This window comes from Vitis vinifera, chromosome 5 (genome assembly GCF_030704535.1).
Source record: "Vitis vinifera cultivar Pinot Noir 40024 chromosome 5, ASM3070453v1".
NCBI lineage: Eukaryota > Viridiplantae > Streptophyta > Magnoliopsida > Vitales > Vitaceae > Vitis > Vitis vinifera.
In genome coordinates this window covers 17,974,627-18,002,175 of record NC_081809.1, presented here as the reverse complement: position 1 = coordinate 18,002,175, position 27,549 = coordinate 17,974,627, and the positions used below count along the sequence as shown (strand labels likewise).

Genomic DNA, 27,549 nt, shown 5'->3' with positions numbered 1-27,549 from the left:
TCCCATCTGCCTCCCAAAAGCTCTGCCTTCTCCCCCCTTTCACTTCCAGCCGTCCTCGGGTGGATAAAAAAAACAGCAAAGAAGAAGAAAAAAAGAAAATGAATGAAAATAATAAAGAAAAACCTGCCCCCCAGTTGAGGGGGTCTGCAATACTATCTTCATAAACTTAAAATTTCATCAAATACCCTTTTTATATTTTTCATTTTTCATTTTCACTTTATCTCTCACTCAAAATAAAGAAAGTACATAATGATTTTTAATCTATAAAAATTAAATATATTTAGTCAAAATCTTAAAAGAGACTAATAAAAATAACCTCTCAAAAAAATGTTTAAGATTATGTTTAGTTTTAGAAAATTTAGAGGAAAATGTGAGGAATTGAAAATATTAAAAAATTTGAAAGAAAAAAAAGTGAAGAAAAATAAAAAATATAATAAATTATTTTTATATATTTTAAATTTTTTTTATTATATAAAAACTAAATAATTTATATATATATATATATATATATATATATATATATATATATATATGTTTGATAAATTTTAATTATATTTTATTTTTTTAATATTTTTCTATTTTCTTTAACATTTGACAACCAAATATCACCAAAAAAATGAGAAATTTTTAAAAAGGTGGCAGAAGAATAGAGCGAGTAAATGATATTTAAGCAGGCTCGCAATGGTTGGAGGGAGGAAGTGGGAGAGATTTTTATGGGGCGGAATTGACAACTGGACTGACCGACGACCAGCTGTAGTACTCCACGTGGTGGACTGAATATCACTCAAATCTGTGCTCCTCAGACATGTCGTACCCAGTGACCCCGGACGCTGCTTTTTTTTCTTCTTGTACCCCTCCCTTTTTTTTTCCTATACATTACATTCAGACAAAATCCTTCATCAGCGAATCTTTGCGAAAAAAATCTTCACAATCTACATTCACAATTCCGCAAAATCTCTTCTAATTTTGGCAAAAGTTTCCTATGGCTTCCACAAGTTCTACTTCTACTTTCATCCCACAATGGAATTATGATGTTTTCTTGAGTTTTAGAGGCGAAGACACCCGATTCAATTTCACTGATCACTTGTATGCAAATTTGATTCGAAGAGGTATTCATACCTTTAGAGATGATTCACTTAAGAGAGGGGAAGAGATTGCACCTGAACTCCTTAAAGCTATTGAAGAATCAAGGTTTTCCCTTGTAGTTTTCTCGGAAAACTATGCTCGTTCAAGATGGTGTTTAGATGAGCTGTTGAAGATCATGAAGTGCAGGAAAGAAATGAAACAAACTGTGGTACCGATTTTCTACCATGTGGATCCATCCCATGTACGGCACCAGACAGAAGGGTTTGGAGAGGCATTTTCCAATTGCAAAGAAGATACAGAGGAGATGAAAGAGAAGCTGCAAAGTTGGAGGAGTGCATTGACAGAAGCAGCCAATATATCTGGAGAGCATGTGAAGGATGGGTAAAGCTTTGTTAATTTCCCTTCAACTTTCATTTATAAGTAGGCTTTATTTACTAGCACATGAATCAGACATTTTTATGATTATAGAGTAATAGTTGGAAGAGATTTGTAAGCCTATTTTTCGTCTTTGCAATGATTCTGAAAGAAATCGACTTAAAAGCCCAATTACTAACTTATTTTGAAGCCTTTAATTTTTGTTTTACGGGTCAATAAGTTTTAAAACCTAAGGAATATGAGGTATAGGGTTTTAAACTTAGAACCTCTTGTATTAAGATATAGAATATGCGCCAAATGATACTTCAATCACTATATGATGTAGAATGAATAATATAATGTATTTGAAAAAGATAAGTGTGATGTCACATGTCAACTAGAATCAAGTTTCTAGAATTTTATATATAGTGTACTTTTAATTGTTTTATATATAATGTACTTTTAATTGTGTAGATATATTCTAAAGTTGTAAGAGTTTTAAATATAAAGTGAATAATATTTACACATAAGAAAACATTACATTACTAATGATATCCCAAACAAACATAGAATTTAGTTTGATTTTGTTTGATCCCATAACAATATGAGACATGGTGAGAACCTTGTGTCTCCATTGCACATTATATATATATACATATGCACAAGAGGGTGGGTCATTATAACATGATTTCGTTTGATATTAATTTGCTCCATGCTTTGCAGCCCATAAATGTTCCAAAAAAAAAAACAAAAAAAAAAAATCATTTTGACAATGTTGCACAAGCACATAAATTAAACAAATACATATTTTATTTTCATTGTCTGGTATACTTGATACAATGAAAATGCCCTAAAAATGTAATTTGATTTTTAAAACTTAATACTTTTGATATATTGTATTTTACTATAATTCATTTTTCATGAAGAAGCTTAGCGTGTATTTTTTTTTTATTAGCTACAACTTAATTAATCATCACATCTACTTCACAATTGGCAGGTATGAGTCTGAGCATACTAAGAAAATCGTCAACAACATATTCATGAGATTGAATTGTAGAATGTTTGATGTTGGTGCCAACTTAGTTGGTATGGATTCCCGTGTTACCGAGATAATTTGGCGGCTATGTGTTGATCAATTGAATGATGTTCGCATAATTGGTATATGTGGAATAGGCGGAATGGGTAAGACGACTATCGCCAAAGTTGTATACAATAAATTTTCTCATGAATTTGAGTATATGAGCTTTCTTGAAAATGTTAGAGAAGTTTGCAACACTATGGGTTTGCATCATTTACAAAATCAACTTCTTTGTGATTTACTAGAGGTGGAGAGAAATCAAAACATAAGCAATGTTGGGCAAGGAGCCAATATGATAAAAAATGTTCTCCGATTTAAAAGAGTTTTTATTGTTCTCGATGACATTGATGATTCAGATCAATTAGAATATTTACTCAGAAATCGTGATTGGCTTGGAAAAGGAAGCAGAGTCATCATTACAACTAGAAGTAAACAGTTGTTGCAAGAAATGGATGACGTATATGAGGTTGAGGAATTAAATTTTGAACAAGCTCGTGAGCTTTTTAGTCTCTATGCTTTTAAACAAAATCTTCCTAAACAAGACTTCATCCACCTCTCGGATCGCGTAGTCTACTATTGTCATGGTCTTCCATTAGCTCTAAAAGTCCTCGGTTCTCTCTTGTTTAACAAGACAATAATCCAATGGGAAAGTGAATTGTGTAAATTAGAAAGGGAACCTGAAGTGAAAATACAAAATGTGCTTAAAATAAGCTTTGACGGATTAGATCATACACAGAAGAAAATATTTCTTGATATTGCATGTTTTTTTAAAGAAGAAGACAAAGATTTTGTTTTAAGGATATTGGATAGTTGTGATTTATATGTAGAGATAGGAATAAAAGTCCTCTGTGATAAGTGTCTTATATCTCTTTCCAAAAACAAGATACTTATGCATGATTTGATACAAGAAATGGGATGGAACATTATTCGTAGTGAATTTCCCGATGATCCTGGAAAATGGAGCAGATTGTGGGATCCGAGTGATGTGTATCGTGCATTTACAATGAAAAAGGTAACCGTCAAACTCGTGAACTTATTTAAGCTTCATAAAAATATGTTAATTTGAGCAATATCATTTTTTTCCAAGTTACATATCCATACAATTTTAGCTAACTTATCTCTTTTATGCTTGCCTGATCCTTTGCTATTGTTGGTAGGGGATGAAAAAAGTTGAGGCGATATTCTTGGACTTGTCTAGATCAAAACAACTGCAATTTAGTACAAAGATTTTTGCAAAGATGAAACGACTTAGATTGCTCAAGATTTATTGGAGAGATTATTGTGGTTCTATGAAAAAGGAGTTTAAAGTTATTCTTCCTGAAGATTTTCAATTTCCTTCACATGAGTTGAGATATCTTCATTGGGAAGGATATTCTTTGAAATCATTGCCTTCAAATTTTCATGGAGAGAACCTTGTTGAACTCAACATGATGGATAGCAACATAAAACAACTTTGGCAAAGAAATAAGGTATAATTAGTATTTCATGATCATACTATTTTGTTTGAGATTAATTTTTTGTTCACAAAAATTCATTTACTAAACCAAAATTCCTTTTGTCACAGTGTTTGGAACAGTTAAAGATCTTAAATTTACTAAGATCCAAGCAACTTACTGAAATATCGAACTTCTCAAATATGCCAAATCTAGAGGAGTTAGAACTTGAGCGTTGTACAAGTTTGAATGTTGTTGATCCATCTATTGGAGTTCTAAAGAAGCTTACTTTGTTGAATTTGAGTGGGTGTGAAAACCTTACAAGTTTACCAAGCAGCATTCAATACTTGGACTCTCTTGAAACTATTTACTTGAATAATTGCTCAAACTTGGAGGAATTTCCGGAGATGAAGAGAAGTTCTATGAAAGCTTTATCTTATCTTCACTTTGATGGATCTGCTATTAAGGAATTACCCTCCTCAATAGAACATCTCACTGGACTTAAGGAGTTATATATGAAAGTGTGCAAAAACTTGAGGAGTCTTCCAAGTAGCATTTGCAGGTTAAAGTCCCTTAGAAACCTCCAAGTCTTTGGTTGTTCAAATCTAGATACTTTTCCAGAAATCATGGAGGATATGAAATACTTAGAATTTCTTGATTTAAGAGGAACAGGTATAAAAGAGCTACCATCATCAATGGAACATCTTCATAATATTGGTGAATTGTTTCTGAGTGACTGCAAAAACTTGAGGAGTCTTCCAAGCAGCATTTGTAGGTTTAAATCTTTTCAACGGCTCAATCTCAGTGGGTGCTCAAGCCTACAGAACTTTCCCGAATTCATGGAGGATATGGAATACTTAGATGTGCTTGATTTGGAAGGAACAGCTATAAAAGAACTACCATCATCAATTCAAAATCTGAAAAACCTCAGAATGTTGTATTTGAGCAATTGCAAGAACCTTGTTACTCTTCCAGATAGCATTTATGATCTGAGATCCCTTGAATATCTGATACTCCCTGGTTGTTCAAACTTGGAGAAGTTTCCCAAGAATCTAGAAGCCTTATGCTCCTTAGTGGAACTAGATTTGAGTCACTGCAATCTAATGGAAGGGTCAATTCCCACTGATATCTGGGGCCTATATTCCTTGGAAAAATTAAATCTACGTGGAAACCATATGGTTAGCATCCTTCCGGCATCTCTCAACTTTGCAAGCTTCGTTACCTTGATATCAGTCACTGCAAGATGCTCCAAGAAATTCCAGAGCTTCCATCAAGTCTACCAGAAATACATGCCCACGATACGAAGCTGGAAATGTTATCAGGTCCATCATCTCTACTCTGGTCTTCCCTCCTCAAATGGTTCAAACCAACAAGTAATGAGGTATGATTTTTATTTAATAATGACACTTAAAAATTTTCATCCACCCAGTAGTACTCCAATTACATATTAGCTTTGATTCTATATGCAGCACTTGAATTGCAAGAAAGGCAAGATGATTATCAATCCAGGAAATGGTGGAATTCCAGGGTGGGTATTGCATCAGGACATTGGAAGCCAATTAAGAATAGAGCTTCCTTTGAATTGGTACGAGGACAACCACTTTCTGGGATTTGCTTTCTTCTCTCTTTATCATAAAGAGAATCATTTTGAGGCTTCATGTCATTTTGATCTGAGATTGCGCGGTGATCCAGATGAAGTTGTGGATGACCTCTCTATTTCTTCTTGGTGTAAATGCCACGAGTTTAATGGTGATGCATCCGATGAATTGTGGGTGACTCTCTATCCTAAGAATGCTATTCCAAATAAGTACCACCGCAAACAACCATGGCACTTTCTGGCTGCGTTTGATTTTGTTACTAGGATTAATGGTCAGGCTACTCATACCAATATCAAGAGGTGCGGGGTTCAGCTGATATACACCCATGATTATCTACACGATAATGTGCCTATGTTGGTGGATCATCAAAGAGGCCATGATGATGCCGGGGAAAACCAAGCAGATGATCAGGAACCACACCCTAAAAGATTGAGAGCATCCAGCACTGATCTCAAGCTTTAAGCTCCATTGTCAGGTGCACTTGCTAGCAAAGTCCTCTTTATATTCCACCATCTCTCTATTTTAGTTGTTCATTCAAGCCCTCATGGAAACTTATTGGTAAGCCATCTTCCTCCCCCTTCTTAATTACTTTAAGATATGTGCGGACTATATAACACCATACAATTTTGACTAAGTATTTATCATAAATATAATAATATATTGCCAAGTGGTTCGAAGGGGTTGAAATTCTGTCATGTTTCTTTTCTTTCTTTTCTATTTTATGATAAAATACAAATCCTTTAAAAGGCCTTTTCACTACATCCCGAAAGGACAATGTTAAGTTTGTTAGGCCAACAAAAACTTTTATATATATATCATTTATTGGGCTGGTGGAAGTCTTAATGAAAATACACGAATGAAAGAACAAAAAAATAAGGATAATTCATGCATAAAGGTACACAAAGTTTTACTGTGATTCGATCAACTATGTCTACACCTATAAATGAGAGATAACATTCCACTATAAAATAAACAAATATTACAAATAGCAAAAACAGATGCAACAACTAGGTTACTAAACATCCATCGTTTTTTCAATCTTTGTATATACAGTTTAAGCCGAGAGCACTCTTGCTTCATTAGGTGTCTCTCACTCTTCCTCTCATCTCTATCTCCATCTCATATCATAACTTTTTTCCCCTCATGACCTAAAATATTTAGATAGATATTCCTACTAGGTTTCTTTATTCTATAAAGAATTTTATTACAATCACCTATAAACTTAGAAAATATTCTACATAATATTCTTTTCACAACAAGGAATATATAACAATTAGGAATTTGAGACACTTCTCAATATAGTTCATCTTAAATATTAGTCATTTTACAACTTTGAGTTTGGAAATCCAAACCCTAATGCCTAAAACTTGACTTCATTTTTTTTTAAGATTAGCTAAGCACTTAGTTTTGGAAACTCATATTTGGAATAAATTATAATTAAACTTAAATAATGAAGAACATATGCCTCCTATAACTCAAATTTGGAATGCCTTCAAAGTGAAGCATATATCTTGAGCTACTACATATAAGACAACAAAAAAATTAAAACTATTAATTTTTCTATATCAAAACTTTTTTGTTTAAAGTCATTGTCATTGTCATATTTTTATCATCAATTATGGCATGTATATTTCAAATATATTGAAATATAATTAAATTACTCCCAATAACTATTTTGAAATGTATTCTCATTTAGTTCTATAATAGATCCATCTTATATTAATATGAATCCTTATGGAAATATGGCTGATCATTTGGTTGATGGTAGAATATTCTAAAAGTAAAAGAGTCTATGGTGATGTTGAACACAATCGAATTGGATTTGGTAGCTTATGAAAACAAGAAAACTTATCATTGAACCATTTCATAAAGTGAAGGACTTGTTCCTAGAATGACAATAGCATCACGTGACATTATTTTTAGCTTCTTATTTCTATTTATTGTTGATTTTGACTTGCATATTTCAAGCATAGAGATTTTTCTTGTTTTTAATCATTTAAAAGCTCTACCTAGAATGTCTCCAAATGCATGGTGTCTTTACAGTTGTAATTGTAAGTTATCTTCTTTTCTCCCTCAAGTCTATATAACAAAGGGATTGGAGTTGCTTAAATTCTTTACTATACTTTCAATATATTATTATTATTATTATTATTGTTGTTGTTGTTCCCTCAAGTCTATATAACAAATGATTAGAGTTGCTTAAATTCTTTACTATACTTTCAATGTATTATCATTATTATTATTTATTATTATTATTATTATTATTATTATTATTATTATTATTGTTATTGTTGTTGTTGTTGTTGTTGTTGTTGTTGTTGTTGTTCCCTCAAGTCTATATAACAAATGATTGGAGTTGCTTAAATTCTTTACTATACTTTCAATGTATTATCATTATTATTATTTTTTTTTTATTATTATTATTATTATTATTATTATTATTATTATTATTATTATTATTATTATTATTATTATTATTATTATTATTATTATTATTATTATTATTATTATTGTTGTTGTTGTTGTTGTTGTTGTTGTTGTTGTTGTTGTTGTTGTTGTTGTTATGCACTGCCATTCTTGAAGCCAAATTTGCCACCATTTGGTAGAGTAATCCCCACTGTGATGTTGATACGATGCACTTATTTTTTAACAGAGTGTACTTATTTGTCAGCATGATGTATTCGTGACTAGCATCCTTTGATATAAAATGAGATGTGGCAAACTCCATATACACCTGGACAAGGAAAACTGAAAGATCATGTTATATCCAAGTATTTTAGGTCATATGGAATGAATGTAAAAACTTTTCTAACAAGTTATGGTTGAAAAGTCAAAAAATGCTAACCGAAGAACATGAGTCAAAGAATTGGAAAGAATTCAAAGAATTATAATGATGGTCAAAGAAGTGAGTTAAATTTGTGTCATGTCAGTTGTACTAAACAAGATTTTTTAAGAAGTTAAGTCTTAACTACTATTGGAATTAATAATCTAGGTTTTTGGAAAATTAATTAAGTTTGAAAAAATGTAGATATATGATTAGTACTATTAGGAGATATATTTTAATGAGAAATAAGAAATTTAATTTTTTTTTTTAAATGATAGTTTGGAAAAAAAAATGTATATCATAATAAAAATAATTTGAGGAGAATTAAATATTTTTAAGGATATGTATAAAAAATAGTATGGAGAAGTTGTAATAATAATAATAAAAGGAGCCAAAAGTACTTGTGTGGAAGTCATGGTGAAGAGTTAAAAAGAAAAAGAAGAGAAAATGTCAAACAAAGAGAGAAATGAGTTGGATGACAGTAGAGAGAAATGAGATAAACAAAAAACAAAAAAAAGAAATAGAAAAGAAAAGAGGGCTTGTACCATAGGTGATCAAAGGTTGTTGGATAGATCAAACGTAGTTCGTTGGGTGTGATTTTTTAGGAGGATATTTTATTTCACATGGAGAATTTTGCTACGGAGTCTAATTTTAAATTTAACGGTTGGATTTTGGTATTTGGTAGGATGACTTATCCTTAAAATTTTTATTTAATATATTTAAAAAAAAATTATAGATCTTGTTGTGAGATAGATCCGTTTATATTTGTGATTCTTGCATGTGATTTAATATATAATTATTGTTTAGATTTTACTTCTTGAGGATTTATGAATTTTTTGTTGATGAAAATAATGAAATGATCATTTATTGATGATAAAATTTATGATAATTGAAAAAACAATAATAATTAAAGGTTTTATGAAATGGATTAAAAAAAATAAAATAAAAGATGAAAAACAAGGTGCCAAAGTGGATGAATTAAGAAAAGAATAAAATTCTAGTGTGAAAGACACAAAAATTTACCCTAAGAAAATTTTGAATGGGGATTGTATTTGATTATGGACACATCATATGATCATGTATTATATCTCTATTTGTATTTTTATTTAATTATCAAAATGTGTGCATGTTGTATATTCATGTTAAAATAAAACATTTGGATTAATGTTTGAATGGTTATTTAATGTTTAAATGTTTATTGTAATACACTTAACCCTTAATGATTACCCACTAACCTTTTGGGGTGTAAGACATTCTATTTTGAAATGTGAAAATGTTCAATTTTTTCTTTTAAAAATTTTTTAGATGTAGATATTATTCTTGAAGACTTACAGGAGGATCATGAAGGGTTCTAAATGAGGTTTATGAGCTACTTAAAAATTTTAACAATCACCTTTGTTAAACCTTTGAACTTATACTAATTTGGTGAATTTAAGTATATGTAATTTGATTACTCTAGTAGGTTGTGAATGAACTATAGTAATTTTTGTTTTAGACTTGGGATGGAGACTTTGATGATTATATCAAATTGGACCATAATGGCATTTATGAGTTAGTGAAAAGAATTTTTTATTTTTTATTTTCTGTTTTTTTTGGTTTAGAGAATTTTATTTAAATTAAACTATGATTTTATTTCATTAAAAAAAATATATTGACGACCTGATTTTACGGATATATATATATATATACACACACGAAAATTGATGAAATAAATTACAGAAATATTGAAAAAAAAAACCTCTAAAAATGATAGAAAAATTAATAATGCATATATTGAAATTGTTTTAATTTTAACAAACAAATTATAATATATATGGAAGGATATAAAATAAATAATAATATATGTAAGTTTTTTTTATTTAAAAATATGATAATTTTATTTAAAAATTTATATTTGCCTTGTATTTAATTATTTTATGACATAAATAATAAAATAATTAAAATTAATTAATTTAAAATAATTATATTTGAATTAATTTATAATATATAAAAGATAAAAGATATAATAGAATTTATGTGCTTTTATAATACCCAAGTGTAGGGACCCCTCCCCTTGGGAAACACGTGGCACGCAGCTCATGGTGACGCGTGGCACGTGTTATCAGCCGGACCATCATCATCCGGATTCCCCTAAAGATATGCATGGTGCGGCTATCCTATCCGGAACCCCTCAAGGAAAAACAAATGACGTTTCAGCTTCTCCTATCCAAGGAAGAGCAAACGACGCTGGCAGAGCGTAGACACCCGGATAGTCTCCACAACACATCCGGATAATCAGCATGATCCATCCGGATATAAATCGTCTGGATGGTCAATTAAAGTAAAGCGAGTCTTACACGCAATCACAACAAGCAGCCATGGCCCACATCCCATCACCTGCAGAATGAGAAGACAAGAGGAAGTGACAGCAAGTCACTTCCCACGATCATTCTACATAATCGCTTCCCACGATCTCTGACAGCCGCATCACCTACCATGGTCTCTGACAGCCATTCGTAGGATGATAGTGCTCCTACTAACACCTATTGTCATCATCACAACAGAAAATATCTCCTCACCATTAATGAGAGGAACAGTACCCCTGAAGCTGTATATATATGCCTTCGCATGAAGAAGAAAGGGCTGATCCCCTGGTAACCTCTTGATACCTAGTAAAGGGCCAACTGATTTATATATCTCTCTTTCACCATGGCTAACAAAACCATCGGAGGGTGCGTCCGGACACCCTGTCCGGATGCCTTTTTGCAGGTACAACCGCTGAGTCAAGAACCCTTTGTGTGTTGAGAATCGCGTGTCCATCCATCCAGCAACCACGTGGACCACCGGATGCGCGAGGCGACAACACCAAGCATAAGTAGTTTGGTGCTAAGAGTAAAGAGGCCATCATCCGTTGCTCAAGGTCTCTGGTTCCAAGCCCCTTCCCTTGCAAGTTATGTTATTTTTCTATTTAGCTTTAAAAATGCAATCCCAATCTTACATCGGACATGGAAGAGGAAACTTGTGCCCAGAATTAGGGAGTCACTATCGTGTTCTTGTATTGTAAACCTTGGCACCAAACATTCTTATTTCGTAAATTTAAGGAAGTGGCCTTGAACCATTTGAGAAATCCCATACCATCCCCAAGAGTCTTATGTTTGAACACTTCATTCAAGTGTGAGTGAGAGAAAAGGCATGGGAGTGGAGAATTAAATAAACAAAGGTTATAGCAAAGAATTAAACATGACAAGACTTTAGAGTGATTGCAGTAGACACCGAATTTGGTTCCTTTATTCATGATCCCTACGAGTCTCACTCCATAATAATTCATTCTCCAACTACCACCCTTCCCTAGCAAGTTATGTATAGTGCGATTGTACCGTCCAGCTGGAACTGACATCACCCAAAGTGAGATGATCCATCAGCGCGTGCTCTTGCTCTCTCCAATCACTCTTTCATATGTTGGAATTCTTGATCACTTAATTTTAGTAATTATGGAGAAAGTAAAAAATAATTAAATATTTGTCCTCATGTCATGCAATTATTTTAATAAACTTGCTAATTTTTAAAAACAAATAATAAAAAAAGAGTCTCATTATACATCTATGTTAATTTGGGATCTTCTTATCATGTCTAAAATATTTTTAATTCAAAAAAATATTAATTTCATTCACTTCCTCAAAGATTTTAATTAAATATATCTATTTTTTTAAATTTTAAATTTTATTCAATATCTCTTTTATAATTTTTTATTTTTATTTTTACTCATCTTTAAAAACATACATGATGAAATTTTGAAGTTAAAAAAGATAAATGTATTTAGTCAGCGAGATAAATGAAATTAACCCTTTAAAAAATTAAGATTACGCTTGATTCCATAAAATTTAAAAGAAAAATATGAGGGAAGCAAAATAAAAAATAAAAAAGAGTGAAAGAAAATATAAAATACATATAAAATCAATAAATTATTTTTATATTTTTTTTAAATTTATTTTATTTAATTTTCTTCATTAAATAATTTTAAAATATATAATTTTTTTATAAATTTTAAATATATTTTATACTTTTATTTTTAGTTTTCCTTTTTAATACTTTACGAGAATCAACATAACTAAATAGAGATGAGAAAAATTTAGAAAGGTGGTAGAAGATGAGAGCGAGTAGAGGAGATTTAAGGAGACTCGCAATGGTTGGAGGAGATTTTTTTGGGGCGCTGCTTTTTAACACCCAGTGTCGGTGATGTTGAGAAAAAATTTGGATACAATGGAGAAAGGAAACACTCTCACACACTCACTTTGATACAATAAAACTCTCTTAGATACAAAATAAGAACAAGAAGAAGAAGAACACAAGAAAGGCTCAAACAAGTTCTTGGAACTTTGTCCAAAGACTCTATTTCCTCCCACCTCTGGAAATCTTTTTGGGAACTAAATGGAAATAGTCTTGGGATTGATCAAGCCTTTTCACTTTTCTGCATAAGATTTCAAAAAGAAAAAAAGTCATATATATAGCACTTTTAGGGTTGAAAAAAGGTTACAATGATGAGAAAAAACTCATTGTCTTCCTCAATCTCTTCATCTTTGTAACATTCAAAATTAAATCATATGTTTAATTCACACATTAAACATGATTTAATCTCAAATGTGTAACTCTCTTACACTTAACCTCTTAAGTTTATAAAGTTACAAAGATGAGAAGACTCATTGTCTTCCTCAACCTTTCAAGTTTTGTAACATTTCAAAACTTAATCATGTGTTTAATTCACACATTAAAAGTGTAACCCTTCTTACACTTTATTTTCCAAAAGTTATTTTCAAAAGTGTAACTCTTCTTACACTTTATTTTTTAACCAACAATATATATATATTTATATAAATATAACAATCCCCCACTTGGTTAAAAATAAACATAAACCCTTATAACCTTAATAGTGAAAATGCATAAAATAAAATATCTTTCAATTTGAATTTTATCTTAGTGTAATTGTCACAAAGCTCCGTTGAAATCCCAGGTTGCTTGTAGCATTGAACCAGTTATTCCTTGTAACGAAACCGGTAACAACACACACACTTACACTAACCACACGAGTGCCCATTATTTTCTTGCTTAGCACTTTTATGGCCATGTGCTCAATCCATTCATGAACTTTCTTGAAAGAAACTCCAACTCTCATGAGAGGCGGCACCACCCCTAAGTTCACATAGGTGAAATTCTTTCAGCATCCTTGTTACCTTTAAGATGCTTGTCACACATAGACTGAATTTCATTAAAAGCTTTAAGCTTAACCCTCCAACGGTAACAACCAGCATTAATCATCACATATGGAACTCACATGTTCTAATGCTGCCACAACCCACTTATCAATGACTTGTTTTTACCCATTGAACTTAAGACTAGTCATTTCGTAGTATTAAGTTGGGTTACCATCATTGGTGAGTTTTATTTAAGGAGTTTTAGTCCCATCCCTCTAGATGTTATCCTTACTAAATCTCTTGTAAGAGGTTTAGTAAAAGGATCCGCCAAGTTTCCACTTTACCTCACAAATGAGATTGAGATGATTCCATTTTGAATCAATTGTCTTACATACTCATGTCTAATGCTTATATGTCTAAACTTCCCATTGTACACTCCACTGTACGCACGAGCTAGAGTGGCTTAACTGTCACAATGTATCGACACTGTTGACACATTATTTGCAGTAAAAGGGATGTCCATCATGAGATCCCTAAGCCACTCAGCTTCTTTTCCAGTTGCAGCTAAAGCTATAAACTCTGCCTCCATGGTTGAATGTGATATACAAGTCTGTTTCTTGGATCCCCAAGAGACAGCCCCACCACCAAGTGTAAACACCCAACCTGTGGTAGATAAATTATCTCCCACACTCGATATCCAGCTTGCATCTGAATACCCTTCAAGTATAGCAGGAAACTTTGAATATTGGAGGCTTAGTTCTTTGGTATTCTTTAGGTAACCAAGAACTCTACCAATAGCTTTCCAATGTTCCACGCTTGGATTGCTAGTAAACCTACTTAGTTTACTAACTGCAAATGAAATGTCAGCCCTAGTACACTGAGCAGCATACATAAGACTTCCAATTGCACTTGCATACTCAAGTTGAGCCACCGATCTACCATCATTCTTTTCAAGTTTTATACTTGAATCAAATGGAGTATTAGCATCTTTAATCTTGAGATGACTAAATTTGCTAACTACTTTCTCAATATAGTGGGTTTGGTTCAAAGCATAACCCCCACTATTTCTTTTCACTTTGATACCCAATATAGTATCAACTTCTCCAAGATCTTTCATCTTGAAGGTTGAGGATAGAAACCTTTTCATTTATATTATTCCTTTCATGTCATCACTCAAGATTAACATGTCATCCACATATAGACACACTATGACCATATAGTCATCACAAGTCTTAGAATATAAGCACTTGTCCACATTGTTGTGTCTAAATCCATCTGAAAGAATAGCATGATCAAATTTTCCGTGCCATTGTTTGGGAGCTTGTTTTAAACCATATAATGATTTGACAAGCTTACACACTTTGTTTTCATTCCCCAGTAGAACAAAACCTTCCGGTTGTTCCATGTAGACCTCCTCATTGAGATCCCCATTCAAGAATGCCGTTTTGACATCCATTTGATGAACAAATAGATTATGAATTGATGCCAAAGCAAACAATATCCTAATCGATGTTGTTCTAGCCACCGGCGCATAGGTATCAAAATAATCAATACCTTCTCTTTGTTTAAACCCCTTAGCTACTAATCTAGCCTTAAAGGTTTGAATCATGCCATCGGTGTGATATTTCCTTCGAAATACCCACTTGCACCCTATTGGTTTAGATCCTGGTGGAAGGTCTACCAATTCCCATGTTTGGTTGGACATAATTGAATCCATTTCATCATTGATAGCCTCTTTCCAAAAAGCAACATCTCTAGAAGCCATAGCTTCTTTGTATGTTTTGGGATCCTCCTCTATTTGAAGTACTATAGGAATTTTTCTTATAATATCTTCTCTATTTCCTTCTACTAAGTAAAAGGAAATTCTTTGAGAGTCAATCTCATCCGATCCCAACACTTTCTCTTTTCTAGCTCTTTGGCTTTTCCGAGGCACAATGGGTTGCTCAACAACCTTTGAAGGTGTTTCCTCTAGAGACTCTCCAACACTAGTAGGTACTTGAGAATTGCTATCACTCAACAGATTCTCAAAGAACTCTACCTCTCTTAATTCAATTATCACATTAGACTCCAAGTTTAATAGCCTATAAGCTTTGCTATTTGAGGCATAGCCTACAAATGCACACTTAATGGATCTTGGACCCAATTTTGTTTTATTTGGATCTTTTTTCTTGCAATAAGCAAGACACCCCCACACTTTGAAGTAACCTATATTAGGCTTCCTTCCTTTCCATAACTCATATGGAGATATCTCATTTTTCTTCATAGGAATTCTATTCAAAATATGGCAAGCAGTCAACAAAGCTTCACCCCACAAATTGAAATTCAATTTAGCATGCAATAACATAACATTCACCATTTCCAAGAATGTTCTATTCTTTCTCTCCGCTATGCCATTGTGTTGAGGTGTATAGGGTGCGGTGCACTCATGTATTATGCCATATTCTTCACAAAAAGAATTGAATTCACTAGAGAAATATTCACCACCTCTATCACTTCTAAGCACCTTAATATTTTTTCCTAGTTGATTCTCAACTTCGGCTTTGTAAACTTTAAAGGCATTGAAAGTTTCACTTTTGTTTTTCAACAAAAACACATAGGTAAATCTAGAACAATCATCTATGAATGTAAGAAAATACTTATTTCCACCTCTTGTTAACATGCCATTAAGTTCACAAAGATCACTATGTATTAAATCAAGCAAATTAAATGATCTCTCAACACTATGAAAAGACTTTTTAATCATCTTTGATTTAACACATATTTCACACTTTTCAAATTTCTTGGTATCACAAGCAATCAAACCACATTTCACAATCCTTTTAATAGTGCTTAAACCAACATGTGCAAGCCTATTATGCCACAAAAATAAAGAATTTGAATCACACATATAAGCGGAAGTAGAATCCATTTTAATGATATTGTCATTGGTACAAAGTTTGATCATCCCATCACAAGAATACCCCTTTCCCACAAAGTTCCCCGATTTGGATAAAATTAGCTTACCGGATTCAAACACCGCTTTGATACCCGGTTTGCCAAGCAAATCCCCACTAACCAAATTTTTATTCATATCGGGGACATACAATACATTTATAAGGGTAACCTTTTTGCCGGAGGTAAAAACAACTTCAATAGTGCCCTTGCCAAGCACCTTGGATCTTCCTTCATTGCCCATTTGAACCTCTTGATCTCCCTTTGCATCTTCAAGGGTCTTGAAAAGAGATTTGTCATAGGTAACATGAATTGTGGCACAAGTATCATACCACCATCCTTGCACCTTTCCTTGGACAACGCACACATCGCTTAGTGTTGCAATGATCTCCTCATCAATTGCATTCACCACATCCCCTTTTTGGTCCTTTCGGAACCTACACTCCCTAGCATAATGCCCGGGTTTTCCACACACAAAACAAGGACCTTTCTTGCCATTAAATTGCTCTTGATTTTTCTTGGGGCTCATGTAATTTCCGGAATTCTTTTTGTTGTTGTTATTTTTACCTCTAGGATGATTGGCCTTTGAAATCGCATTGGCTTTGTTAGTCCCACCATTGGACTCTTCTACCATTTTGTCTCTTGATCTCGATTCTTCCTCAATGCGAAGATGTTTTTGAATCTCTTCCAAGGAGTAATCTTCACTCTTGTGGAGAATCCTCTTCCGGTAACCTTTCCAACTTGATGGTAATTTAGCCACAATAGCACCAACTTGGAAGGCCTCCGGAAGTTCAATTTTGAGAACTTTCAACTTATTTACAATTACTTGCAACTCATGAATTTGTGGTAAGAGAGGCTTTTCATCAAAAAATTTGAAATCTATGTATTGAGAAATAAGAAACTTTTTTGTACCTTCTTCCTCGGCTTTGTACTTGTTTTCAAGAGCCTCCCAAATCTCCCTCGCGGAATTGGTGTTGGTGTAGAGATCATATAGCCTATCGGATAAGGCGTTCAAAATATGACCCCTACATATGAGTTCATCCTCCTCCCTCTTCTTCCTTGCCGCCACCACTTGAGGTGTGTCATTTTCCTTTGGTTCCGGTAATGGTGCCAAGGTAGGATCAAGGATGTAGAAAATCTTGAGTGCTGTGAGAAGGAATCTCACCTTGTCTTGCCACCTAGTGAAGTTGGAACCATCAAAACAATCCAACCTCACAAGGTCTTGGTTCATAATCTTGATAGTCTCTCCCTCCATTGAGAATAGAGTCTTTGATTGTTGAGAAAAAATTTGGATACAATGGAGAAAGGAAACACTCTCACACACTCACTTTGATACAATAAAACTCTCTTAGATACAAAATAAGAACAAAAAGAAGAAGAACACAAGAAAGGTTCAAACAAGTTCTTAGAACTTTGTCCAAAGACTCTATTTCCTCCCACCTCTAGAAATCTTTTTGAGAACTAAATGGAAATAGTCTTGGGATTGATCAAGCCTTTTCACTTTTCTGCATAAGATTTCAAAAAGAAGAAAAGTCATATATATAACACTCTTAGGGTTGAAAAAAGGTTACAAGGATGAGAAAAAACTCATTGTCTTCCTCAATCTCTTCATCTTTGTAACATTCAAAATTAAATCATATGTTTAATTCACACATTAAACATGATTTAATCTCAAATGTGTAACTCTCTTACACTTAACCTCTTAAGTTTATAAAGTTACAAAGATGAGAAGACTCATTGTCTTCTTCAACCTCTTCATCTTTGTAATATTCAAAATTAAATCATATGTTTAATTCACACATTAAACATGATTTAATCTCAAATGTGTAACTCTCTTACACTTAACCTCTTAAGTTTATAAAGTTACAAAGATGAGAAGACTTATTGTCTTCCTCAACCTTTCAAGTTTTGTAACATTTCAAAACTTAATCATGTGTTTAATTCACACATTAAAAGTGTAACTCTTCTTACACTTTATTTTCCAAAAATTATTTTCAAAAGTGTAACTCTTCTTACACTTTATTTTTTAACCAACAATATATATATATATATATATATATATATATATATATATATATATATAAATATAACAGGTGACAACCGGAGTTATCGATGACCAGCTGTAGTGCTCCACGCGGTGGACTGGATCACACTCAAATGGTTAGAGGCTGTACACTCCATTGGCCCAAAGTCTTTCACGACCAAATTTTCAAGTGTTCCCTGGAGGGAAAAAGAGAGGAAGGAGCTAAAAGGTATAACACCCATAGAAAATAACAAGTACATAACGTTTTGGACACGTCAAGAACGAAATGGTCTTAATGGCGGGCCATCTTTACGACCCACCTTGTTTTGAACGCTTCTACTATCTTTTTCAGACCCATTTTTCACGCTTCTCGGCGACCGGACTCTCTTCCCTTTCCCAGTTTCACACCTGCAATTATATTCTTTCATTGCTAGTCTGGTGCAATTTTATAATCAATTTAAAATTTTTTTTTTTAATTTTAATTTTTGTAATTCTAATTTTTTGTAATCCTTTTCTTATCCTGTCTTGATAATATCTTATTCCTTTATTTGGCAGAAGGTTTCTTATAGACAATAATCACACTATATTTGATAAAGTTTAGTGGTAAAAGCGTGATTTTTCTATTAACCTCCTTAAGAGTTCAGGGTTCCTTTGGTTTGATTCATATTCCAACCAAAAGCTTTATTTGTTAACATGATTTAATCCTTTACCTGTCAATGATGGATTCAGGGAAGAATACACATTCTCTTGCTTTGCCTGAAAATTTTGAATTGTATTATGGAATTATGAAACATTATTTTTTTGAATTGGATCAATGCTTCCAATTCAATGATTGTGAGTAAAGGATTCATGGCTGAAGATAGAAGTTTAAGATCAATTTCTTAGTTCGATTTCCCTCTTACTAACTGGAATCAAAGAACTGGATCTGTTCTGCTCAAAATTGGAAAGAACTAAGGTCATGTCTAAAATTTGTTGATCCAGTTGATTCTGTGATCGTAAGTTTATTCCTTACTTGTTGCTAGCATTTCCGTCATGGAGGGGTCACTTGAGTGGTTGGAATCTTTGGCTCTTAGGCATTGATATGACTTTTAAGAGCTGATAAAATTGATATGACTTTTTTAATAATTTGTTTTGAAAAACACATTTGAAGTGTTTTTATTTATTTTTTATATAATGATTTTAGTAATACTTTAACAACTTTTGTACTACAATATTTTTATGAAAAATAAATTAAAAAAATCATTTTTCACAGTTAAAAATATCTTCTTCTTCTTTTTTTTTTCTTATCACTTTTGGACGGCTCATTTTTCAGTAGAAAATTTTGATAAAGCATGATCAAAACGTCTCAAAGCGGGTCGAATCATTCTAAATTTTTTTTTGCTACAGTAAAAGGATCAACTAAGTCAAAAAGAGAAAAAAAAAAAGTCTTCACCCAACGCCTTTAGAGAGTTAATGCTTGTCCTACAATCCAGTTCAGTATAAGTGATATGCGTCCATACATTATGGGTGCGTTTGTCTCTCGGAAAGGACTAAAAATAAATAAAAATAAATTATTAAAAAAATAATTTTCTTATACCTGATTTGACGGTAAAAAATTATAAAAAAATTAAATATAATTAAAATTAATTAAAATTTTATATAATTTAAAATTATTTAATTTTAATATAATAAAAAAAATAAGTTAAATAAATTTAAAGAAACATATAAAAATAATTTATTATTTTTTAATCTATTTTTTATTTTTTTTCTATTTTTTTTTTTATAAATTTTATGAGAATCAAATATAGCCTATATGTATTTGGATTATGCCCATATAATTTTTTTTTTTTTACAAACTAAATAGAACTATAACGTAATATATCTGATCAAATATACTATCTTAAAATATCATGTCTATTAAATTTAATATTTAAAAATATCATATCTCATAAAAATCATATTCTTATACGTCACGAATTTGACCATTTTGCCCGCATGTTGCGCTTTCGTTAAGCTTCTTATTTTTTATGTTTTTAATTTTGAATATGTGATTTAAATTAATTTGAAAATGAAGTGTAAAATTAAAGTTGAACATCTTCAAGTGTTCCCTGGAGGGAAAAAGAGAGGAAGGAGCTAAAAGGTGTATGAACACCCATAGAAAATACGAGGGAAACAAATAAAAAAATAAAAAAATAAAAAAAATGAAAGAAAATATAAAATACATATAAAATTAATAAATTATTTTTATATATTTTTAAAAATTTATTTTATTTAATTTTCTTCATTATATAAAAATTAAATAATTTTAAAATATATAAATTTTAAATATATTTTATACTTTTATTTTTATAGAGATGAGAAAAATTTAGAACGGTGGCAGAAGATGAGAGCGAGTAGAGGAGATTTAAGGAGACTCGCAATGGTTGGAGGAGATTTTTATAGGGCGCTGCTTTTTAACACCCACTGTCAGTGACAACCGGAGTCATCGATGACCAGCTGTAGTGCTCCACGCGGTGGACTGGATCATACTCAAATGGTTGGAGGAGATTATTATTTTCTGTACACTCCATTGACCCAAAGTCTTTCATCCCCAAATTTTGGCTAAAAAACAGCACAATCTACACTCACAATTCTGCAAAATCTCTTCTGAGTTCTAATTTTGGCAAAAGTTTCCTATGGCTTCCACAAGTTCTACTTCTACTTCTATTTCTACTTTCATCCCACAATGGAAGTATGATGTTTTCTTGAGTTTTCGAGGTGAAGACACCCGATTCAATTTCACTGATCACTTGCATGCAAATTTGATTCGAAGAGGTATTACTACCTTTAGAGATGATGATTCACTTAAGAGAGGGGAAGAGATTGCGCCTGAACTCCTAAAAGCTATTGAAGAATCAAGGTTTTCCCTAATAGTTTTCTCGGAAAACTATGCTGGTTCCAGATGGTGTTTAGATGAGCTGGTGAAGATCATGAAGTGCAGGAAAGAAATGAAACAAACTGTGGTACCGATTTTCTACCATGTGGATCCATCCCATGTACGGCACCAGACAGGAAGGTTTGGAGAGGCATTTTCCAATTACAAAGAAGATACAGAGGAGATGAAAGGGAAGGTGCGAAGTTGGAGGAGTGCATTGACAGAAGCAGCCAATATAGGTGGAGAGCATGTGGAGAAGAATGGGTAAAGCTTTATTAATTTCCCTTCAACTTTCATTTATAAGTAGGCTTTATTTACTGGCACAGGAATCAGACATTTTTATGATTATAGAGTAATAGTTGAAGAGATTTGGAGGTCATTTATGATTATTGTAAGTCATGAAATATTAAAAGTATATCAAGAAAGTCACTGAAGACCTGCAAACCCATGATATTATGAGACATGATGAGTACCTTGTGTCTACATTGTGGATAAGGGATTGGGTAATTATAATGTTACATATAACATAGAGAGAGAGAGCTGCAAATGATTTCTATATATGCACAAGAGAGTGGGTCATTACAATATGATTTTGTTTGGTATAAATTTGCTCCAGCCTATAAATGTTCCGGAAAAAAAAAAAAAATCAATTTGACAATGTCGCACAAGTGCATATTTTGTTTTCATTGTCTTGTATACTTGATACAATGAAAATGTCCTAAAAACGTAATTTGAGTTTTAAAACTTAATACTTTTGATATATTTTTTTTCATTATGATTCATTTCTCATGAAGAAGCTTCACGTGTAATCTTTTTTATATTTTTTTATTAGCTATAGCTTAATTAATCATCACATATACTTTACAATTGACAGGTATGAGTCCGGGCATGTTAATGAAATCGTCAAGGATATATTCAGGAGATTGAATTGTAGAATGTTGGATGTTGATGACAACTTGGTTGGTATGGATTCTCATGTAAATGAGATAATTCGGCGCCTATGTGTTGATCAATTGAATGATGTTCGTATCATTGGTATATGTGGAATAGGTGGAATGGGTAAAACGACTATCGCCAAAGTTGTATATAATAGATTTTCTCATGAATTTGAGTATATGAGCTTTCTCGAAAATGTTAGAGAAGTTGGCAATACTATGGGTTCGCATCATTTACAAAATCAATTTCTTTGTGATCTACTACAAGTGGAGAGAAATCAAAATGTAAGCAATGTTGGCCAAGGAGCCAATACGATAAAAAATGTTCTCCGATGTAAAAGAGTTTTTATTGTTCTTGATGACATTGATCATTCAAATCAATTAGAATATTTACTCAGAAATCGTGATTGGCTTGGAAGAGGAAGCAGAGTCATCATAACAACAAGAAATAAACATTTGTTACAAGAAACGGATGACGTATATGAGGTTGAGGAATTAAATTCTAAACAAGCTCGTGAGCTTTTTAGTCTCTTTGCTTTTAGACAAAATCTTCCTAAACAAGACTTCATCGACCTCTCGGATCGTGTAGTCAATTATTGTCATGGCCTTCCTTTAGCTCTAAAAGTCTTGGGTTCTTTTTTGTTTAACAAGGCAATACCCCAATGGGAAAGTGAATTGTCTAAATTGGAAAGAGAACTTGAAGTGGGAATTTCTGATGTGCTTAAAGTAAGCTATGACGGATTAGATTATACACAGCAGGAAATATTTCTTGATATTGCATGTTGTTTTAAAGGGAAAGACAAAGACTTTGTTTCAAGAATATTGGACGGTTGTAATTTTTATGCAGAGAGAGGAATAAGAGCCCTCTGTGATAAGTGTCTTATATCTCTTTCTGAAAATAAGATACTTATGCATGATTTGATACAACAAATGGGATGGAACATTATTCGTAGTGAATATCTTGGTGATCCTACAAAATGGAGGAGATTGTGGGATCCGAGTGATATCTGTCGTGCATTTAGAATGGGGGTAACCATCAAACTCATGAACTTTCTTAAACTTCATAAAAATATTTAAATTTGAGCGATATCATTTTTGTCTAAGTTACACATCCATTCAATTTTAGCTAGCTTTATCTCTTTTATGCTTGCCTAATTCTTTGTTATTGTCTGTAGGGGATGAAAAATGTTGAGGCAATATTCTTGGACTTGTCTAGATCGACACCACTAGAAGTTAGTACAAAGATTTTTGCAAAGATGAAAAAACTTAGATTGCTCAAGATTTATTCGAGCGGTTATTATGGTACCATGGAAAAGCAGTTGAAAGTTATTCTTCCTGAAGATTTTCAATTCCCTGCACATGAGTTGAGATATCTTCATTGGGAAGGATACCCTTTCAAATCATTGCCGTCAAATTTTCTTGGAGTGAACCTTATTGAACTCAACATGAAGGATAGCAACATAAAACAACTTATGCAAAGAAATGAGGTATAACTAGTATTTCATGATCATATTATTTTGTTTGAGATTAATTTTTTTTTTTGCGAAAATTCATTTACTAAACCAAAATTCCTTTTGTCACAGCGTTTGGAGCAGTTGAAGTTCTTAAATTTATCTGGATCAAGGCAACTCACTGAAACATCGTTCTCAAATATGCCAAATCTAGAGACGTTAATACTTGCAGATTGTACGAGTTTGAATGTTGTTGATCCATCTATTGGAGATCTCAAGAAGCTTACCGTGTTGAATTTGCTGGGGTGCGAAAACCTTACGAGTTTACCAAGTAGCATTCAATACTTGGACTCTCTTGAAGCTATGAACTTGATGACTTGCTCAAACTTGGAGGAATTTCCAGAGATGAAGGGAAGTCCTATGAAAGCTTTATCTGATCTTCTCCTTGATGGATGTGGTATTAAGGAATTACCCTCCTCAATAGAACTTCTCACTAGACTTAAGAGGTTATATTTGTCAAAGTGCAAAAACTTGAGGAGCCTTCCAAGTAGCATTTGCAGGTTAAAGTCCCTTGTTCAGCTCGATCTCCATGGTTGTTCAAATCTAGATACTTTTCCAGAAATCATGGAGGATATGAAATGCTTAGAATCTCTTGATATAAGAAGTTCAGGTATAAAAGAATTACCATCATCAATTCAAAATCTGAAAAGCCTCTTGCGTTTGGATATGAGCAATTGCCTTGTGACTCTTCCAGACAGCATTTATAATTTGAGATCTGTGACACTACGAGGTTGTTCAAACTTGGAGAAGTTTCCCAAGAATCCGGAAGGCTTCTACTCCATAGTACAACTAGATTTCAGTCACTGCAATCTAATGGAAGGGTCAATACCCACTGAAATCTGGGACCTAAATTCCTTGGAAATATTAAATCTAAGTTGGAACCATATGGTTAGCATACCTTCTGGCATCTCTCAACTTTGTAAGCTTGATTTCCTTGATATCAGTCACTGCGAGATGCTCCAAGACATTCCAGAGCTTCCATCGAGTCTGCGAAAAATAGATGCCCTCTATTGCACGAAGCTGGAAATGTTATCAAGTCCATCATCTCTACTCTGGTCTTCCCTCCTCAAATGGTTCAATCCAACAAGTAATGAGGTACGATTTTTATTTAATAACGACACTTAAAACTTTTCATCCACCCAGTAGTACTCCAATTACATATTAGCTTTGATTGTATATGCAGCACTTGAATTGCAAGGAAGGCAAGATGATTATTATCCTAGGAAATGGTGGAATTCCAGGGTGGGTATTGCATCAGGAGATTGGAAGCCAAGTAAGAATAGAACCTCCTCTGAATTGGTACGAGGATGACCACTTTCTGGGATTTGCTTTCTTCACTCTTTATCGTGACTACGCTCATTGTACGATTCCATCTCGATTTAGTCTGAGATTGCGCGGTGATCCGGATGAAGTTGTGGGTGACTGCAATGACCACAATGACAGCCGCATTTGGAATTGGTGTGAATGCAACCGCTGTTATGATGACGCATCAGATGGATTGTGGGTGACTCTCTATCCTAAGAATGCTATTCCAAATAAGTACCACCGCAAACAACCATGGCACTTTCTGGCTGCGGTTGATGCGACCAATATCAAGAGGTGCGGGGTTCAGCTGATATACACCCATGATTATCTACACCACAATGTGCCTATGTTGGCGGATCATCAAAAAGGCCATGATGATGCTGGGGAAAACCAAGCAGATGATCAGGAACCACACCCTAAAAGATTGAGAGCATCCAGCACTGATCTCAAGCTTTAAGCTCCATTGCCAGGTGCACTTGCTAGAAAAGTCCTCTTTATATTCCACCATCTCTCTATTTTAGTTGTTCATTCAAGCCCTCATGGAAACTTATTGGTAAGCCATCTTCCTCCCCCTTCCTAATTACTTTAAGATATGTGCGGACTATATAACACCATACAATTTTGACTAAGTATTTATCATCAATATAAGAATATATTGCTTTCTTTTCTATTTTATAATAAAATACAAATCTTTTAAAAGGCCTTTTGACTACATCTTGAAAAGACAATGTTAAGTTTGTTAAGCCAACAAAAACTCTTATATCATTTATTGGGTTGGTGGAAGTCTTAATGACAGGTACACAAAGTTTTAGTATGATTCGATCAACTATGTCTACACTTATAAATGAGAAATAACATTCCACTATACAATAAAAAAATATTATAGATAGCAAAAACAGATGCAACCACTAGGTTACTAAACATCCATTGTTTTCCGGACTTTGTATCTACAGCTTAAGCCGTGAGCACTCTTATTTCATTAGTTGTCTCTCACTCTTCCTCTCATCTCTATCTCCACCTCATATCATAACTTTTTTCCTCTCATGACATTAAATATTTAGAGAGGTATTTCTACTAGGTTTCTTTATCCTATAAAGAATTTTTTTTTTGGATAGGTTTTATTCTATAAAGAATTTTATTACAACCGCATGTAATTTAAAAAATATTCTACATAATATTCTTTTCACAACAAGAAATATATAACAATTAGGAATTTGAAACACTTCTCAATATAATTCATTTTAAATATTAGCCATTTTACGACATTGAGTTTGGAAATCCGAAACCTAATGCCTAAAACTTGACTTCATTTTTTTTTTTTAAGATTAGCTAAACACTTAGTTGTAGAAACTCATATTTGGAATAGATTATAATTAAACTTAAGTAGTGAAGAACGTATACATCCTATTAACTCAAATTTGGAATGCATTCAAAGTGAAGGATATATCTTGAGCTACTACATATAAGACAACAAAAAATAAAAACTATTAATTTTTCTATATCAAAACTTTTTTGTTTAAAATCATTTTCATATTTTTATCATCAATTATGGCATGTATTTTTCAAATGTATTGAATTACTCCCAATAACTATTTTGAAATATATTATCATTTTAGTTCTATTGTATGGAAATATGGCTGATCATTGGTTGATGGTAGTAGAATATTCTAAAAGTAAAAGAGTCCATGGTGATGCTGGACACAATCGAATTGGATGTGGCAGCTAATGAAGAAGAATAAAACTTATCATTGAACCATTAATTCTTAAAGTGAAGGACTTGTTCCTGGATTGACAATAGCATCACGTGACATTTGTTTCAGCTTCTTATTTCAATTTATTGTTGATTTTGATTTGCATATTTCAAGCATAGAGATTTTTTTTGTTTTTAATGTTTTAAAAGCTCTACCTAGAATGTCTCCAAATGCATGGTGTCCTTACCGTTGTAACTCATCTTCATTTCTCCTTCAAGTCTATAAAACAAAGGGATTGGGGTTGCTTAAATTGTTAGCTGTAGCTTCAATGTCTTATTCTTATTATTATTATTTTGTGGTTAAACAAATCTTGAGACAATCCAAAACCATTATTCTACGTACAGGTGCTTGGTACAACAACTAAAGAATCAATGTTGACTTAGCAGCACCATGGCTGGAGCACCTTGCTGCCCTTCTACGACCGTGAGAACCACTGCACTGGCATTCTTGAAGCCAAATTTGTAGAGCAATCCCCACTGTGATGTTGAACCACTGCACTTATTTTTTAACATGATGTATTCGTAACTAGCATCCTTTGATGTAGAATGAGACATGACAACTCCATACATGCCTAAGCAACGAAAACTGAAAGGTCATGTAATATCCAATATGGAAACCATGAATGTGAAAACTTTTTATGGTCAAATAAATGAATTGAA

General features: G+C 32.8%; 3 protein-coding genes across 4 annotated transcripts; all 3 read left to right on the top strand.

Annotated features, from left to right (window-relative positions):
• The first annotated feature begins 813 nt into the window (after positions 1-813).
• LOC100854464 (disease resistance protein RPV1) lies at positions 814-9,867 on the top strand. The gene is made up of 5 exons (XM_010652008.3): positions 814-1,467; positions 2,438-3,530; positions 3,676-3,987; positions 4,083-5,332; positions 5,421-9,867. Exons 1-5 carry the CDS (start codon positions 983-985, stop codon positions 5,425-5,427), a joined length of 3,147 nt encoding a protein of 1,048 aa, XP_010650310.1. The 5' UTR covers positions 814-982; the 3' UTR covers positions 5,428-9,867.
• LOC132253818 (disease resistance protein RUN1-like) lies at positions 5,445-27,486 on the top strand. The gene is made up of 2 exons (XM_059737003.1): positions 5,445-6,024; positions 27,235-27,486. Exon 1 carries the CDS (start codon positions 5,445-5,447, stop codon positions 6,009-6,011), a length of 567 nt encoding a protein of 188 aa, XP_059592986.1. The 3' UTR covers positions 6,012-6,024; positions 27,235-27,486.
• LOC104879366 (disease resistance protein RUN1) lies at positions 20,893-25,696 on the top strand. Of its 2 annotated transcripts, none has more exons than XM_010652007.2 (5): positions 20,893-21,652; positions 22,263-23,352; positions 23,499-23,810; positions 23,907-24,929; positions 25,076-25,221. In XM_010652007.2, the coding sequence occupies exons 1-5, from the start codon at positions 21,150-21,152 to the stop codon at positions 25,109-25,111; spliced, it is 2,964 nt and encodes a 987-aa protein (XP_010650309.1). In that variant the 5' UTR covers positions 20,893-21,149; the 3' UTR covers positions 25,112-25,221. The 2 variants fall into 2 exon arrangements, with proteins under 2 accessions (XP_010650309.1, XP_019075513.1); XM_019219968.1 differs by having other exon boundaries at positions 20,896-21,652; positions 25,018-25,696.
• Positions 27,487-27,549: the final 63 nt, after the last annotated feature.